At 47.9% G+C, this 18,119-nt stretch overlaps 1 protein-coding gene across 1 annotated transcript in view; it reads left to right on the forward strand.

Moving 5' to 3' along the window:
• The window catches only part of GFPT2 (glutamine-fructose-6-phosphate transaminase 2), a 47,479-nt gene that overhangs the window by 7,522 nt on the left and 21,838 nt on the right, over nucleotides 1-18,119 (forward strand). The window contains exons 2-7 of the mRNA XM_049648965.1: nucleotides 8,375-8,482; nucleotides 9,826-9,924; nucleotides 10,459-10,584; nucleotides 14,162-14,220; nucleotides 14,863-14,997; nucleotides 17,555-17,616. Of these exons, the coding sequence (XP_049504922.1) occupies nucleotides 8,375-8,482; nucleotides 9,826-9,924; nucleotides 10,459-10,584; nucleotides 14,162-14,220; nucleotides 14,863-14,997; nucleotides 17,555-17,616 (589 nt within the window). The remainder of the gene's footprint in view (nucleotides 1-8,374; nucleotides 8,483-9,825; nucleotides 9,925-10,458; nucleotides 10,585-14,161; nucleotides 14,221-14,862; nucleotides 14,998-17,554; nucleotides 17,617-18,119) is intronic.

Consider the following 18,119-nt stretch of genomic DNA (forward strand, 5'->3'; position numbering starts at 1 on the left):
ACATGCTCATACTCATGCACACTCACACCCAACACTCAAATACAAATTCACACATACACATGCACACTCATACTCACACACACCCAACACTCAAACACACATTCGCATCCACTCATATATACTCACACACCCCAACACGCTCACTCACACACATACACACCCTGATACTCAGACACTCACATGTATACACACACTCTCACAAACACACATGCTCAGGAATTTTGTGAGAAAGAAATCCAACCGGCATGTCTTCTGCCTGGGTGGAGAGTAAGCCGACTTGAGAACTGGACTAGTATCTAATCTGTACTAGGCTCGTGGACTAAGAAGGTCAGCCCCTTCAGTGTGGAGAAGCATGGGATGGTGGTGGAGAAAGCACCCTCAGTCCTGGGGGGGGGGGGGGGGGGGGGGGGCCCGCCCGGGGGGGGGGGGGGGGGGGGGGGGGGGTGCCCAGCCCGGCTGGGTGGTAATGTGCACCCATGGAGTGAGCCCCTAACCCTTGGGGGATGCAGGCTGGATCTCTGCCTTGAACCGTCCACCCTCACTTACAGTGAGGGCAGGCCTTTCATTGGGAAGCTAATGCCTAGAGGGAAGGAAAGATTTTCCAAAACTGTAGTCACAGATTCATAATACAGACTCCAGCCTGCCCACTGTGAATCTGACCTCTTCCCTCATCCTCCAGGCCTCAAATAGCCCCTGCTCCTCTCCGCCACCCCAGGCATTCCAAGGGTTATAAAGAAGATTCTAGGAGTTTGGTGCTCTCAGTTTTGGTTATGTGTCCAGGGGACTTGGCCTCCCGATTTGATCATTGTCATCATCTGTCACTCCAAGGCTGAGAGTCCCCTGCCTGCATGGAAGGACCTCATTGTGGTGCCTTTCATCCTGAGTTCCAGTATGATCTTTCATGCTGTTTGCAGAGGTTGTGTTGGATCCCCCAAGACCCCAAGGTGAGCCAGGCAGAGGGGCCACTAGTCTCCATCCTGCCTTCATCTGGAGCTTTTCCTGGGTTTTAATTTGGCTTTTCTCCCTTTCACTCACTTTCCCCATGTGATTTAAGAGTAGGGCCCTGGAAAGCTGTTTGGAAGCTCTGGATGCCAGAGTGGGGTGTGGGCACGGGGCAGGTGCTGAGCTGGGATGGTTGGGCCAGAGTGGCCTCTGTCCCAGGGCTAGGCATTTCTTTAAGCCACCTCAGGAGGGATCTTACCGTCTTGGCTGTGCAAGGGAGGGAGGGACACAGGAGGAGCCAGACTTGCTGTAGTTGCCGTGACCCGGAGGGGCAGAGAAAGTGGAGTCAGAAGCAGGAATGTCTGGTGGGGGCCAAGAAGGAGTCTCCCAGGGATCGAGAGAGGGCATGGCAGCATGGCCTGGACCCCACCAGGGGAGCTCAGAGGTTTTTTCATCAGGGTGGGCATCTCCCCCCAAAAACCAAGTCACCTCTATGGGAGCTATTTCTCACTCCTTGGGGTAGGACCGTAAGACAGGGCTTATGCTGATTTGGGGGGAGCACCAGGGAGACAACCTGCAGTCACTCAGATAGACCCGGCTATGACTCACTACAAGAGCTAGAGGTACTCTGTCTGTCCATGGGAACCACAGCCTTGGCACAGGACGTCATGAGGATCAGACAAGATAAGGTGCTGAAAGTATTGGCTTCCTGTGCATCCCCCGCATTTTCTACATGGGCACCTCACACTACCCAGAAGTGGGAACACCCCTGGGTGACCCTGAGCCCGCCCTTTTATACATGGGAAGGTGTGCTCAGGCAGAGTTTCCCCTCCTTGTGGCCATCGTTCTTCTGGGTGAGCGGGACTGGGGAGTCATGGAGAAGTCTGCAAAGTCAGACTGGGCTGGATGACAATCCCATACCTCCCAATATCTCATTCATAGAGCCACACATGGTAAAATAGAATATATGGGCACGTGGCGAAATATTGTAACCTTACAAAGAGCACATGTGGAGTGGAAAGGAAGTTTCTGCCCTACATCCAGTCCCCTCCTCAGGGGCAACCACGGCCCCCACCCCCACCCAGGTCTCGGGTGCCCTTCCAGAAATACGTGTCTCCCCACCCCTCCTTGCATAATTTACTCCTGTTCTATGAGCTGCTTTCTCCCCTGACACATCTTGGAGATGTAGCTAGTTTTCCAGGAAAACACCGAGCTTCACTTCATTCTCTAGGGAAGGCCACTTGCCTATGGTCCCATAGGGGCCCCACCACATGGCTGTGCTGCCACTTCCCGGGTCCCTGCCACGCAGCAGGCTGTCCCCAGTCTCCAGCACTGAGCGACCATCCTCCCGCACTCACACATACCCCACTGCGGAGTTATCTGTTGGATACGTTCCTAGCAACAGCTCTGGCCAACAGATGTGTACATTTTTAATTTTGAAAGATTGCCAAATTGCCTCCCAAAAAGGGTGCACAAATTTAAACTCTTGCTTCTTGTCAAACTCTTGGATCTTTGCTGATCTCATAGGTGAAAAATGGATCCTCACTGCTGTTCTTTTTACAGATGCAAGGGATTCCAGACAGGAATTCTGACGTGCATGGCAAAAGAAATGCCTGAGAAAAGCAGCTTTATTCCATTTCTTAAATTAAAAAAAAAAAATCTTTTGGGCGCCTGGGTGGCTTGGTCGGTTGAGCGTCCGACTTCGGCTCAGGTCATGATCTCGCGGTTTGTGAGTTGGAGCCCCACATCAGGCTCTGTGCTGATAGCTCAGGGCCTGGCGCCTATTTCGGATTCTGTGTCTCCCTCACTCTCTGCCCCTCCCCCATTCACACCCTGTCTCTCTCTCCTTCAAAAATCAATAAACATTTAAAAAAATCTTTTTTTGATGTTTATTTATTTTTGAGAGAAAGAGACAGAGCACAAGCCGGCGGGGGGGGGGGGTGCAGGGCGGGGGCAGAGAGAGAGAGGGAGACACAGAATCCAAAGCAGGCTCCAGGCTCCGAGCTGTCAGCACAGAGCCTGATGCGGGGCTTGAACTCACGAACTGTGAGATCATGACCTGAGCCGAAGTCAGACGCTTGACCAACTGAGCCACCACCCAGGCGCCCCAAATTTTTTTAAAATAGTAAGAGCATGGTGTCAAGGCCGTTTTATTTACTTCATCTCAGTAGAGTGCAGGGAGAAGCCTGCCAAGAGGGAGAGCTGCAAGGGGAGAGAGATGGTGCTTAGTTTAATGAAAGAGCTTATTGAATAGATGTCAGCATGCAAGAGATTTTATGTTGAAATTAGATTTATGCCTTCTTGCGCAAAGACCTCGGAAACCACTCCTGGCAGCTGCTCCCCCGCCCCCCGCCCCCCCAGAATATTCTCCCAAACTGTGCCCGAGTGGCTGGGTGTGGACACAGCTGGTGGTCCTCAGGACAAGGGCGCTTTAACCAGCCCAGCCGCCGCTGGGGCTCTGGCAGCAGCACCCCCACATTCCCACCAAGAAGGCTACTCTGGATCTGAGAGCCAGAGACACACTCGAAGAACATACATGCCTGACAGGAGTTCAGACTGCTGGCCGGCCCGGAGAAGGGGAGTTGCAGGAGACAGGTGGACAACAGAGGCCCTAGAGCACTCTCATGAAAGTATCTCAGATTTAAAACCTTTCCAGAGTTTGTACAGGGGCCTTCAAGTCATCTGCAATGCCTGTCAGCTCCCCTTCGTGAGGCGCAGCTGTAATTCTAGAAGGATTCCCGGGATGCCAGGGAAGACTCCAAAAATGATCAGACAGAATTGTCTCACGTAGCTCTGTGGTCTTTACGGTGACTGGAATTTGACCACGTTCCCCTCCCCTCCCCCCCCCCCGAGAACTTTGATATTTTGCAGAATAATTAATATTATGAAAAGTTTCACCCACACAGAGATTATAAAAATTAATGTTATGAAAAGTCTCACCTGGGGACACCTGGGTGGCTTAGTTGGTTGAGCGTCTGACTTCGGCTCAGGTCATGATGTCACAGTTCATGAGTTCAAGCCCTGCGTCGGGCTCACTGCTGTCAGCACAGAGCCCTGCTTTGGATCCTCTGTCTCTATCTCTGTCTCTGTCTCTCTCTCTGCCCCTCCCCCCTCTCAAAAAATAAATAAACAGCAAAAAAAAAAAAAAAAGAAAGAAAGAAAAGTTTCACCTGAACATAGATTGTAGTGATGGTTGAACAACTCTATGAACACAGAGTTGACCCTCGAACAATTGGGGAGTTAGGGGCACCAACACTCCACACAGTCGAAAATCTCCAGATAACTTTTGACTCCCCCCAAACCCAGCTACTAATAACCTACTGTTGATCGGAAGCCTCACCAATAAGCAGTAACACATATTTTGTATGTTCTATGGAGTCTATACTGTGTTCTTACAATAAAGTGAGCTAGGGAAAATAAAACGTTATGAAGAAAAGCATAAGGAAGAGAAAAAGATATTTACAGTACAGTACTGAAGTTATCAAAAAAAGTCCACCCGAGCACTTCAAACCGTGTTGTTCAATGATCAACTGTACTGAAAACCACTGAACTGCACACTTGAAATGGGAGAATATTAAGGCATGTGACTTATATCTGAATAGAACTGTTCAAAATTTTATAGTATTTCCATTAGAAGGTAACTATTCGGTTGTTTTTTTTTTAATGAGCAAGGTGACAAAAATACATCTTCTGCCCAGATGTGTTGAGGTCTGAAGTGTAGGGTAAAGTGTGAACTCCTGTGACCCAAACGCTCAGCAGCCCTGTGGGGACAGGCGCCTTCGCTGGGGAGGTGCCCCAACTATACACAAGGCCTTACACTCAACGCCTCTCACCTGATCTAGTGTCAGCCAGGAAGACAAAAATAGCTGACCACCAAAATTACCCTTAGCCATTTTAAAAAGAAAGCATCTGTAACTGCTCAGAAAGCACAGTGTTCATGTTTTTTATAGAGAAATTCTGGGAGCACGTGGGTGGCTTAGTCAGTTAAGCGTCCGACTTTGGCTCAGGTCATGATCTTGCAATTCACGGGTTGGAGACCCGCATTGGGCTCTGTGCTGACAGCTCGGAGCCTGGAGCCTGCTTTGGATTCTGTGTCTCTGTCTCTCTCTGCCCCTACCCCACTGTGCTCTGTCTCTCTCTCTCTCAAAAATAAATAATAAAAGAAATTATGTAGAAATTCTGCACTTTAATACTTGTGTGCAAATATATACTGTGTATGGTAATGCACAGGACGTAAGAATGAAAAATAGCATTAAATTTTTTTTTTAATGTTCATTTATTTTTGAAGGAAAGAGAGACAGAGCGTGAACAGGGGAGGGGCAGAGAGAGAGGGAGACACGGAATCTGAAGCAGGCTCCAGGCTCTGAGCTGTTAGCACAGAGCCCGACGCGGGGCTCGAACTCCTGAACCATGAGATCACGACCTGAGCTGAAGTCAGATGCTTAACCAACTGAGCCAGCCAGGTGCCCCTCAAATTACCATTTTTAGCACCTCTGAATTTCATCGCCTCTCTTTTGTCTACGTCTAGAAGAATGAATTTTAGCAAATTAAATGTTCATATAATGTGACCCCACTCACTGCTTAGGGATACAACATTCCTTTAATGGACATTTTGTCATTCATTCAGATACACTATACTGATTTGAACCTAATCTTCTTAATGACTGGAGATATTACGGGAGGTTTTGTGTATAATTGTGGTCAGCCCTCAGGCAGGTTGTCCTCTCTGTGGTTCATCTTTGGCATTTCCCCCTTCCCCCCCCCCCCAGTTTTATTGAGATATAATTGACATGTAACACTGTAAAAGTTTTAGGTGTACTCAATGCTTTGCTATATGTATATATTGTGAAATGATCACCACAATAAGGTTAAACAACCATCACTTCACACAGTTAACATTTTCTCCTCCTGATGAGAGAGAGAGAGAGAGAGAGAGAGCACGGAAGGGGCAGAGAGGGAGAGAGGAAATCCCAAGCAGGCTCCACACTGTCAGCACAGAGCCCCATGCGGGGCTCAAACTCATGAACCGTGAGATCATGACCTGAGCCCAAGTCGGACACTTAACCAACACTGAGCTACCTAGATGCCCCCCTCCTGATGAGAACTTTAAGGAGCTACTCTTTTTGCATCTTTCAGATGTACAATACAGTATTGTTAACTATAGTCAGCATGTTGTACATTACATCCTCAGGACTTACTTATTTTATAACTGGAAGTTTATACCTTTTGACCATCTTTGCCTAATTCTCCCATCTCCTACTCCTCCACTTCTGGCAGCCACCAATCTGATCTCTGTATCAATGAGTTTGGTTTTTTTCAGATTCCACATATGAGATCATACAGTATTTGTCTTTCTTCTGTCTGATTTATTTCATGCAGCATAATGCCCTCAAGTGCCATCCATGTTGTTGCAAATGGCAGATTTTCTTCTTTTTTATGGCCAAATGATATTCCATTGTAAATATTTATCCATCCATCTGTGGATGGACACTTGGGTTGTTTCTACGTGTTGGTTATTGTAAATAATGCTGCAATGAACGTGGGGGTGCAGATATCTGGCAAATTTTTAATCCTGGTCAGACCTTTCCAGCATCCCAGAAAAACAGTAGGAAAATTAAAAAATCAAATCATTGGGTGCCTGAGTGACTCAGTCAGTTAAGCGTCCAACTTTAGCTCAGGTCATGATGTCACAGTTCGTGAGTTTGAGCCCCGCGTCCAGGCTCTGTGATGAAAGCTCATAGCCTGGAGCCTATTTCAGTTTCTGTGTCTCCCTTGCCCTCTGTCCCTCCCCTGCTTGTGCTCTCTCTCTCTCAAAAATAACATTAAAAAAAATTTTTTTAATCAAATCATTAAAATTTGGAAAATAAACCTTTTAACTCCATTCATCCCTGAGGAAGCCCTGCCTGGTGGTTAGGAGCATTTAAGTCCTAAGGTCAGGTCTCCTTGGTTCTCAGTCACAGCCTCCCAAGCTTCTGTTCTAGAAAGTAAAGGGAGGTAATGGTAAATACAGCCTCTGAACTTTGATTGACACCTGTATGGGAATGGTTGGCCCAGTGCCTGGCACATAGTGAGTTCTCAATAAGATGAGTTACTATGGGGTACCCTGGGTGGCTCAGTTGGTTAAGCGCCTGACTCTTGGTTTTGGCTCAGGTCATGATCTCACAGTTCATGGGTTCGAGCCCCATGTCGGGCTCTGTGGTGATAGTGCAAAGCCTGCTTAGGATCTCTCTCTCTCTCTCTCTCTCTCTCTCTCTCCTACCCCCCCCATCTCACTCTCTCTCTCTCAAAATAAATAAACTTAAAAAAAAAAAGATGAGTTATAAATATTCCTGAAGGCCAGTATTGTTCATGATCCATACTCTTGCTTCCCTGATTAATGCAGATTTACAGTCGTTCTATTCCACATGCATTTATTGAATAAGGACGGTATGCCAAGACACAGTGAGAAATGAAAAAATAGAAGTGCCAGCCTGTGTCCTTGTCGGCGGATGTAGATGTCTCAGGATGCAAGAGCACTGGGGTGGCCCAAAACCGGGGAGGCTGGGGCCTGAACAAGCCTGCTGGGGGGGGGGGGCGGGATCAGAGCTGAGCTTTGAGGACGGCAGGTTTTCCCAAGTGGAGCAGGGAGGACAGAAGGACAGAGGGACGTCAGGGTAGGGAACTCGCAGGGCAGGACAGAGACAGACCAAGGGTCCATAGTCTTAATCAGGGAGGGAGTGGAGCAGCTTAGAGAGAGCCAGTGTGACGGCTGTTACTTCCTATTTAGGAAAATGTTATTTCGAAATACAAATATGGAGAATAAAGCCAAATAAAATCTTGGAGTGCAGGCCTCCCTTGAAGGTAGGGATTCTCCAGGGGCCAAGAGATGATTTTGGTTTTGCTGTTGCGAAAGTAGCATTTATTGATGCTAAAGCTCCAGGCAACAGGGCTGAGCAGGAAGGAGTAAAGGCCTCAGCCCCTGTCTTCACCTGCTGCAGCCTCCTTCACCTGCTGTGACCTGCTTAGGACCCTTCCCGGGCATATTCTGTGCAAATCAAGGAATCCACATGGGTTGGGACCTCGAGATGTCCCTAGGTGGTTGGGTGGTTTAGCTGATCTTTGCTGTTATAAATGTTGCCATGGTGAAAGCCAGGTCACGTGACTGCATCCGTAGGATAAATTCTCTGCGGTGAAATCGCAAGGCCAAGGTGTACGCATTCGTTCTTCACATGCTACGCGAGACTTCTCGTCCCTGGCTGGGCTGCTTGCTGGGCTGTCCTTCCGGAAGCAGAGGGGAGCACATCGTTCTTCGGCTATGTCAGGGGAAGGCCACGCACGCAGCCGGCAAGGCCTCCCGGGATGCCAGCTGGGTGGGCGTCCCCAGAAGCATTTTTTTTTCCCTCAACACCAACCGAGTGATTTACAAACATGTTGGTTCCCCCTCTGTCAACAGGAATCTTTGCCTACATGAACTACAGAGTCCCCCGGACAAGGAAGGAGATTTTCGAAACCCTCATCAAGGGCCTGCAGAGGCTTGAGTACAGAGGCTATGACTCAGCAGGTAGGCCCCGCAGACTGCCCTCATAGATACAACGCTTGTTCCTGTCACTTGAGAACTAGAGAAAAGGAGGGGCGCCTGGGTGGCTCAGTGGGTTAAGTGCCCAACTTCGGCTCAGGTCATGATCTCATGGTTGGTGAGTTCAAACCCCACGTTGGGCTCTGTGCTGACAGCTTGGAGCCTGGAACCTGCTTTGAATTCTGTCTCCCTCTCTTTCTGCCCTTCCCCCACTCATGCTCCATTTCTGTCTGTCAAAAATACATTAAAAAACATTAAAAGTTTTTTTTAAAAAATAAGGAAACTAGAGAACAGGAGAAAGAAGAAATAACGGTAAAAAAAAAAAAATCTCTACCAAAGCTCTCGCATTAATATCTTTGTGTCCCTTCTCTGGTCACTGCTGTGCGTATGTTGGGGTGGTATGGGGATGTGGGGGTGTCACATGTAGCTACTTTTTGTTTTTAACCTGATCGTAACTATAGAATTATAATTTTATGTCCTGTTTTCATTTATCTCCCACATCTCCCGTTACCCTAAACTCTTCCTAAGGATCTTGCTCAGTGGCTGTATAATCCTCCCCTGGGTGACTATCTCAGAGCTTACCTCTTCATCCATCTGACTGGTGGATATTTAGTCCACTTCCCATTTTTAATTAAGCAGCCTTAGGAGAAAGGGGGAGCCAGATATTTTCATATCCCTGTTAATTCTTTTTTTTTTTTTTGTATAGTTTATCTGGAGAGAGACAGAAACAGCACGAGTGGGGGAGGAGCAGAGAGGGAGGGAGACAGAATCCAGAGCAGGTTCCACCCTGTCAGCACAGAGCCCTGCTCAGGGTTGGAACTCACTAACTGAGAGATCACGACCTGAGTCAAAACCAAGAGTCAGATGCTTAACCGACTGAACCACCCAGGCTCCCCTCCCTGTTCATTCTTAACGGAAAGCATGTCAGATGAAGGATCTTAGGAACACTAATGCAGTAGGGATGTCAGCACAGGGCATGGCACCATCAGTGCCCTCAAGCGAGCCCGCCACCTTCAGTGGTGGGCGTGGAGGAACCTCCCTCACAGGCAGGCTCCCGGGGATGCACCCTGGTTCAAAGCCAGGTGAGGCGGCCACAGCCCAGGTCCCAGGTGCGCCTCCCCTGTTTGCTGCCACATCATAATCTTGCTGAATCAACATCCTGAACGCTGTGTAGTTCTCTTCCAGGCTGCAAGCCTGGCCAACGGGAACGGACAAATCCACAGCACTGTGCAGCCCTCACCCTGGGTTGTACTCTGTAACAAAGTGCAGGAGACCAAACAAATCCCAATGCAAAAAAAAAGGAAAAAAAAATCATGTGTGTCCCACAGGTGTGGCAATCGATGGAAATAATAACGAAGTCAAAGAAAGACATATCCAGCTGGTCAAGAAAAGAGGAAATGTCAAGGCTCTTGATGAAGAACTTTACAGTAAGTGGGACACATGCCCATTCAAAGCAGCATGGGTCAGTTTAAAGTCTTTTATTCCAATAGCATTCGAGACTAAAAATATTCACTTATCCAAGCATGGATAAATAGAAGGAGAGTTAAGCCTACATCGTAAAACTGTGTTTCTCAGAGTGTGGGATTTGTTTTTGTTTTTGTTTTGTTTGGGGGAAGGTTGGTTTTCTGGGGTTTTTTGTTTTTCTAGGAGGTGGTGCATGAGAATTTTTTTTAATATTTAGTACGTATGTATTTATTTTAATTTTTCTGGCAAATGATACTATTTTTCCATTTATAGTTATGATCTATAATATTCTTTTTAAAGTAAGCTCATTTTGGCTGGTGACTTAGGTTACTGATAAGCACTAAGTAAACTACAGCAGGGATCTGGCAGAAATCCCCAGGGTAGGGCCTTTGCAGTCCAAGGTGGGATGTGCTTTTGACGTGGCTGAGGTGTGTCCATGTAATCATGCCACCTCACCATAACAGTAATGTGTCAATGATTATTTTTCTTGCTTCTAGAACAAGACAGCATGGACTTGAAGGTGGAGTTTGAGACCCACTTTGGCATTGCCCACACGCGCTGGGCTACCCATGGGGTCCCCAATGCTGTCAACAGCCATCCACAGCGCTCAGACAAAGGCAACGGTATGTAGCGTGGCCCTGCGTCCCCTTCCTGAAGGTTCTGCCTGGCTTTGACGTGTGCCACTGTGGATCCACACCCACTGCCAACTGGCATGCTTCTCTCCCTGCCTCATCTTCCCCGAGGATCCAAACAGATAGCACTGGGCCTTAGACAGGAGGTGAACTCAGCCTGGCTCCTGGGCAGGGCTGACCCCTACCCAGGCCTCTACAGGAAAACAGTGGCGACTTCCCATGACTGCTCCCAGCTTCTGAGACCCAGCCTGAGTGCGACTTGGCAGCATGAGAGGTCTAAGAGTCGGGCACTGTTCTGCAAGGGACTGTGTTGTTCTGGAGGGCTGGGTGCCCGAGGGAGGGATGGGTTTCATTTCCCCAGAGGAGAGTGGTCTTGAGCCAGGGTAGTGCTGATCTCGGTTAATGTCTGAAGTGCCTGCTCCAATCCTGGGCCCTGCCATGAGGCCTCAGCTGCCAAAGGCTTGAGGTTTGGAGAAGCAGAGACTGTAGCAGGCAGCCCAGGGCCTCCCTCCAAGCAGCAGAGCCCTCTGCTTGGCTTGTGTCATGTTTTTTAAATATGAGAATTACCAAACCTGAAAGTCCAGACTTTTGTTATTCCTTGAAAAACTAGAAGATATGGTAACTGGGCTCACAGTACCTTGGAGTTCCACTGAAAAAGCAGTGGTCTAGGGTCACAGAGAGTGACCCCACAGAGAGTGGGGACATGGTGACTGCTCAGGGCAGTCACGGGGATACCAGGCCCTCTTTGGTGAGCTGCAGGATCCCTGGTTCTCCCAAATGCCCCAGCTCGTGGGTCCATGTCCCATGCCCGGGCCCACAGGATAGTTCTCTTCAGTGACACCCCCAGGCCCTCTCATCAGAGAAGGGCTGGTAGGTCTGGAGATTCCAGTGGGTCTCCGTTCTAGGTTAGGCCTGATTAGGTCAGAAGCCCCCAGTGACCCACCCCTGGGCATGATGGGGGAGGGTGACCGGCAGAGAGAATGACCTCTGGAGTCCCTTGGGCCCCCCACCCCAAGACATTCCCTGGCATAGTGTCAGTTTTTACCAAGCCCCATAGTAAAGTAGAAATCAGATCCACCAGAGTCGTTGAGGAGTGCTTATTGGCAGCAAACTTTAGCTAAACACTTGGCAAGAGTCACTGCAGTTCATCGTCGTGGAAGTTGGGCCATAGGAGAGACTGGCACCTCTCTGCTCAATGTCCCTTACTCCTGGGAACACTGGCTCATCCTGCCCAATTTGGAAGGGAAGGACTCCTCTGGAGAATGGAAGGAGAGCCCCATACCTCCTGCTTGGCAGAACAGCTGGAGAGAACCCTGGGGGCTGGGCTACACGTGCATCCACGTGGTCAGGGTCTTGGGTAGTGAGGACAGATCCTTGGATCTGGTCCATGCCTTGAACCATAGGGCATCCCACTTCCGGGGTCAGTGCCCCACATCCAGGAGGGGGACAGCAGACCCCATGGTGCTGAGGACCTAGAATGTTATTCCAGCCAAATCCCAAGCCAGATACAGAGGTTGACCCCTGGAGCAGTGGGGCTGGTGGGAAAAACTGTACCAAGACCATGTACCCTGAGAGGTTGCCACCCTAGGTGATAAAGTGAAGCCTCACTTCAGTGTAGTCGGGGATTCTGTGTCCCCAAAGCAGGGAGGCTCCAAGCAGATCCCCCTGCCCCACACCCAAACTTGAAAATGCCTGCCCTGACTCAGGGTGAGTAATTGAAAAGAAAAACACGAGAAGTAAGCAGAGATTCGTAGAATTTCTTTAGCAACTCATCGGGGATAACCGAAGAGCACATTTTTGAGGAACACTTAACACCCAGGAACAGCGTTGCACAAGAAAATTACACAAAGAAGCATTCGTAAAGAAAACACAGATTCTAGGAAGCCAGCTACCGATGAGAAGACAATTAAATGAAAAAATGGGACAAGGTTAAGAAAATAAAGCAACTGTGTCACAGTCAATATGAAAACTATTGGAGAGGTGGATGAATATGGAGACAGTGAATAGAGATCCAATAGGTGAGTTACTGGTGTCCCCTAAGAAGAGAACAACACAAGTGAAATGGTAAAAATAAAATAAGATAAAATAAAATAAAATAATAATAATAGGTAAAGCCGTAAATGAGTTCAGCTGTGCCCAGCACACTTGTCGAAAATGGCTTTTCTATTCAAGCCCTTCCAGTCTGTGTGTGACTTCACAAGTATAACAATAGGCTGTAAAAAAGAGGGAGAGAGAGAGAGAGAGGAAATTATGATAAAAACAAAGAAAAACAGTAAAGGACTAGCCTGTACTGACCAAAAACTGAATTAGAGATCCAGAGTTTCATTGAACAGTAATCTTTATGAAGAACACCCACCTTCTAGATGCATCCTGGTGGAATTACTGAATGCCAAGGATGATAAAGGGTCTATCATCTAGGCTCAGGAGGAAAGGGAATTCCTTACCCAGAAAAACTCTCAGGCTGCTTTTAGACCTTCATGTTATCCATCAGCTATTTATTGAGGAAATGCAGTGGTGACTGAGGCATATCCCTCTTCCAGGGTTGGCCAGGGGGTCCCCTCCCCCCGCCAGCTGGGGGCAAGGAACCCTACTGGTGCTCAGAGAGCAGGGAGGAGCCACAGCAGGCAGACCCTGTAGAGAGAAATGCTCATGGCCATACAGGAATGGGGGTGAGCCCAAAGATGCCAGAATTTCTGGGGTCACCCAGAAATTTTTAAGTTTATTTATTTAGAGAGAGAGAATGGGGGAGGGGCAGAGAGAGAGAGGATCCCAAGCAGGCTCTGCACTGACAACAGAGTGCCCGACCTGGGGCTCAAACTCACGAACCGTGAGATCATGACCTGAGCTGAAGTCAGACCCTTAACTGATGGAGCCACGCAGGCACCTGAAAATCAGGATTCAAAATTTCAAACTTCACTCTTTTCACAATGTGGTGTGGATCAAATGGAACACGTGTGGATTGCTAGCTTGTGGCCTCATTGAGCCTAAAGCCATTTCAGAATGCCTGAACTAGTTTCTGGATGCCAAAACACATTTGACGATACTGTAGGCCACAGGTCAGAGGTCTGTGCGTAGTCAGGTTGGTAGGTGCTTTTAACCCAAAGAGAGCAGTGTATTTCCTCAGGTTTAAATTGTAGTCATAGGGGCACCTGGGTGGCTCAGTCAGTTAAGTGTCCGACTTCGGCTCAGGTCATGATCTTACGGTTCGTGAGTTCAAGCCCCGCATCGGGCTCTGTGCTGACAGCTCGGAGCCTGGAGCCTGCTTTGCATTCTGTGTCTCCCTCTCTGTCTGCCCCTCCCCCACTTGCGTGCACGTGCTCTCTCTCTTTCAATCAAAAATAAATAAATGTTTAAAAAAATAGTTTAAAAAAATTAAATAAATAAAAAATAACTTGTAGTAGATGGTAACACGTCCACTCTCATCACCGCTAAGTGATGTTTGCTCACAGGAGTCTCTGTGGGAGGAAAGCTTGTAGAGAGTTTCAGACTGTCAAATCGTTGTCCTTCACTTCCGAATTGAACTTCACCTTTTCATGACATTTCTCTCTTCACCAAACTTTTCTTCCAGAATTCGTTGTCATCCATAATGGGATCATCACAAATTACAAAGACCTAAGGAAATTTCTGGTAAGCTACTTCCCCTGGGTTAACATGTAAGTCAGATGGTGTCTATCTTCCCCAGAACTTTCCAACCAGCTCATTTCCCTCTGGAAGCAAAAGCAGGAGCTGAGTAAGACCCATGTCACCACATTGGACATAAACCTCATCCTGGCTCCGCCACCTTTCCAGATCTTGCAGGAGAAGATAGCAGGGCATTTGCATGTCCCTCAGGGACCACCGCAGATTCACATAATCAAAAGAACATGAACTTCCTTTTATTAAAGTATCTGCACTGCCTAACATATCGACTCATACACCACATGGAATGTGGGGTGAGAAGACAGACAGTGTTTGTCTCACATATGAAAAGGTTGCGGTGTTGGTTGGGATGTGGGTGGGTTTGACTCAACATATTTGATCATTTTGACTGCTGTTATTTTGCAATGTCCAGATTAATGGCGAGGACGGGCTTCTGAGGCAGGATGATCTCAGGGAATACTGGAATGACTCAGCTTGCTATGTGATTCTGGCCGACATTTCTTACCCCCCGTTTTCCTTGTTCTTATCTTAAGTCACTGTGAGGGTGGATCATAAGGGAGGAGAGGGAGCTGGCCAGGCAACATTATGCAATGACCGTTATCTAACACTCTGTCCAACGAAATATTCCAGGAAAGCAAAGGCTATGAGTTTGAGTCAGAAACAGACACAGAGACCATCGCCAAGCTGATTAAATACGTGTTTGACAACAGAGAAACTGAGGACATTACGTTTTCAACACTGGTCGAAAGAGTCATTCAGCAGCTGGTGAGTTACCAGGCCCACCTGTGTACATAAATCGCCCTTTCATTCTTTCACTTTTCAGTAGCATTTATGAGCTGAATTTGTGCAAAGTACCTGAGGATTAAAGATGGCTTGACTACAGTGGTGCCTGGATGGCTTAGTTGGCTAAGTATCTGACTCTTGATTTTAGCTCAGGTCTTAATCTCAGGGTCATGAGTTCAGCCTCGCATTGGGCTCTGTGCTGGGCGTGAAGTTACTAAAAACAAAAAAAGTCTACGATGTCTGGCCTTAAGATGTTACATCATGGAGAACTGAGAGAAATCCTGAGGTTTTGGTAGTAAATATCGAGTAAGAAGTGGCTTGTTCCATCTTAACCCCTCTGAGTCCGTGATCAGAACTTCCCATCATTGGTTCCTCATGATGGCGCACTGCACGCGGGACCTTTGTCATCTTGTCCACTGTGTGTGCCATTAGTTACATACCCAGGGTGCATTGAACTGATGTTGGAGACTCAGAATTGTAGTTTTTCCTCCAGTTTCAGTGAAGTGATTGTTCATCAAGGGGCAGAAATACCCACATATCCTTACTGAGCAGAGTTGGAAGGAAAAGGAAGTAAAAGCAGGTGTGAACTTTTGAGAAGTTTGATTCTAGAAAAAGAGTGTCAGGAAATGGCCCAGTGGTGGTGGGAGAGGCTTGCAGTTCTGAGGGAAGACTGTTTTTCGTGATAGGAGATACCAGATCAGGTTTGTGTGCTTATCCAGGAAGAGAGAGAGAGATTGGTGATGTCCCAGAGGGCTGGACCCACAAAACTAAGCCCCAAGAAGGGGCACATGCTGGGGCAAGGGTGGGGTAGAGAGGGAGTTGTCCACAAGGATGAGGCACAACAGACTCAGGCCGTGTATGAGATGGTAGGGGGAGGAGGAGTGGTCTCCAGATTTCCCAGAGTCCATCCTCCTGGGCATCCCTGCCATCCAGGAGCTCCTCCAACACAGGGGCAGCCTGGAGACAGCATTTGGGGCCAGGAATCTGGAATATCCAGGGTCAGAGGGTACAACACTATGGTTTAAAATATATCACCCTCTGGTATTTTCAGAGCCTTTTTCATAAATAAGTCTACTGTCAAACACTTTGCTCCCATTTTTGGAAGTCATAATTTAGAAGACATTTATAGACAAGAGCCTGTCCTATACGTAATACATAGTATAATTACTATGTAATTTACAGTAAACCAGTTTGGTTTTGCTGCACAGTATCTTCTCATTTCCATTTGTAATTTTAAATTTTGGAAATGCCTCCCCAGTGATGACAGGTGTAAATTTCAGTGATTTCTCTTAGCTGAAGCAATGAGGGGCTCTTTGGGGCTCTTTGGGACTGGGAAGTGTTTTTCTGTTCAGTACCACGTTATTGTTTACAGAACTGGCAGGGTAAACATCAGGCTTCTGGGCAGTTTGAAAGGCCCCTAGAGGCCTGGGGATGCTGACTCTGGGTCCCTCTGGCTGTGTGACTGAGTTGGCAAACTGGCCAAGGCTGCGTGGGGCCTTGGGTCTGCCCAGGATTCCAAAACATGGGGCATTTCACATGAAAATCCAGACTTCTAGCTGGTTATACATAACCCCAGTCTACTAGGGGCATGGTAAAATTAGTACAGGGTGGTCAGAATGTAGGAGAGAATTTTGCACCAGGGATTTAAATAGAGCATTTGGAGTCTTGAGTTAGGAGAACTAGGTTTGTTCTGGTTTGCACAACGCAACAGAGGGTGAATGACAGTCATTGCTAAAGAAATAATAGAAACACTAATAACAACCCATGCCACTGTTGGGTTTTTCATATGGCAGGCCACTGTTCAGAGCACTTAAAGTGCATGAGCTCACATGGGGCACCTGGGTGGCTCAGTTGGTTGAGCGTCTGACTTGGGCTCAGGTCATGATCTCACGTTGGTGAGTTCAAGCCCCAACTCAGGCTCACCGCTGTCAACACAAAGCCCACTTTAGGTCCTCTGTCCTCTTCTCTCTCTGCCCCTCCCTGCTCACACACTCTCTCTCAAAAATGAGCAACAAAAGTACATGAGCTCACAGAAGCCATGCAAGGTAGAACTATTCTCATTTCCATTCACCACGAGGCACAAACTAGGCAATTGCTCAATTAAGGGGTGGAGACAGGGTTTGAACCCAGGCTCTACTGTGTGTCATGGAGTAATCCCTTTCGTTCTCACAGTTCCAGGGCAGGACCCCTGGCCACAGTTCTCATTTCCTGAGGCTCTAACTGCCCCCATCCACCCAGATCATCACAGAGCGGGGAATCGCTCCTTGTGGCCCTGAGCAGGGGTGGGTTCTGCTGAGCACCATGAAATCCACAAGTTCTGGTCTTTGGTTTTTCCTCGTGGTACAGACTGTGTCACTTTCTTCTCCTGACATCACTCTGAAAGAGCTGTCCTGCATTCAGCACCCTGAGGAAGGAACCCCAGGACCACCCACCGTGAAGAGTGACCCCCCTGTGGGGTGGTGGACCAGGCTGCAACAGCCCTGGCAGCTCAGGTGGGGCCAGAGCACATGTGGCTCACTCTTATTTGCTGTGTTTACAGGAAGGTGCATTCGCGTTGGTTTTCAAGAGCATCCACTACCCGGGAGAAGCTGTTGCCACCAGGTGAGGCAAAACACATTGACATTTCAAGAACAAATAAATAAAATAAGATTGCTTAGCTTGAGACAACAGGGGAGAAGTGAGACCGTGGCTTATGCACCCTACCATCTCTGTGGCTGGGCTTCTGATTTTTAAAAGAGAAAGCAAAAAGTTGATTTTTTATTTGAAATCTCCAGATTTTCAGAAGTTGACAACAAATTCAAAGTAAAAATAAAACTGTATAGCAAGGGGCAGATCCAGGTTGCAGGTCAGTTTTGGAGATGCCTTCTGGAAAAAGCTTGCAAAATTATGAACGTGAAACTAGGAACAAGTGAACATTAATTTGAATCCAGTAAGAAGAGGCCTTGAAGGCCCCACACTCAAGCTTCATCACCTACACACCAGAGGTCCTAGAGGGCCAGCCGACATGTCCCTCTGGACAGAGGGACAGAGCCACATGGCCCCCAGTGATGTGTGGATTCACACAAGTGGGAGCATGAGTGCCATCCTGTTATTTTATATTCAGA

This window comes from Panthera uncia, assembly GCF_023721935.1.
Source record: "Panthera uncia isolate 11264 chromosome A1 unlocalized genomic scaffold, Puncia_PCG_1.0 HiC_scaffold_17, whole genome shotgun sequence".
NCBI classification, from domain to species: Eukaryota; Metazoa; Chordata; class Mammalia; order Carnivora; family Felidae; genus Panthera; species Panthera uncia.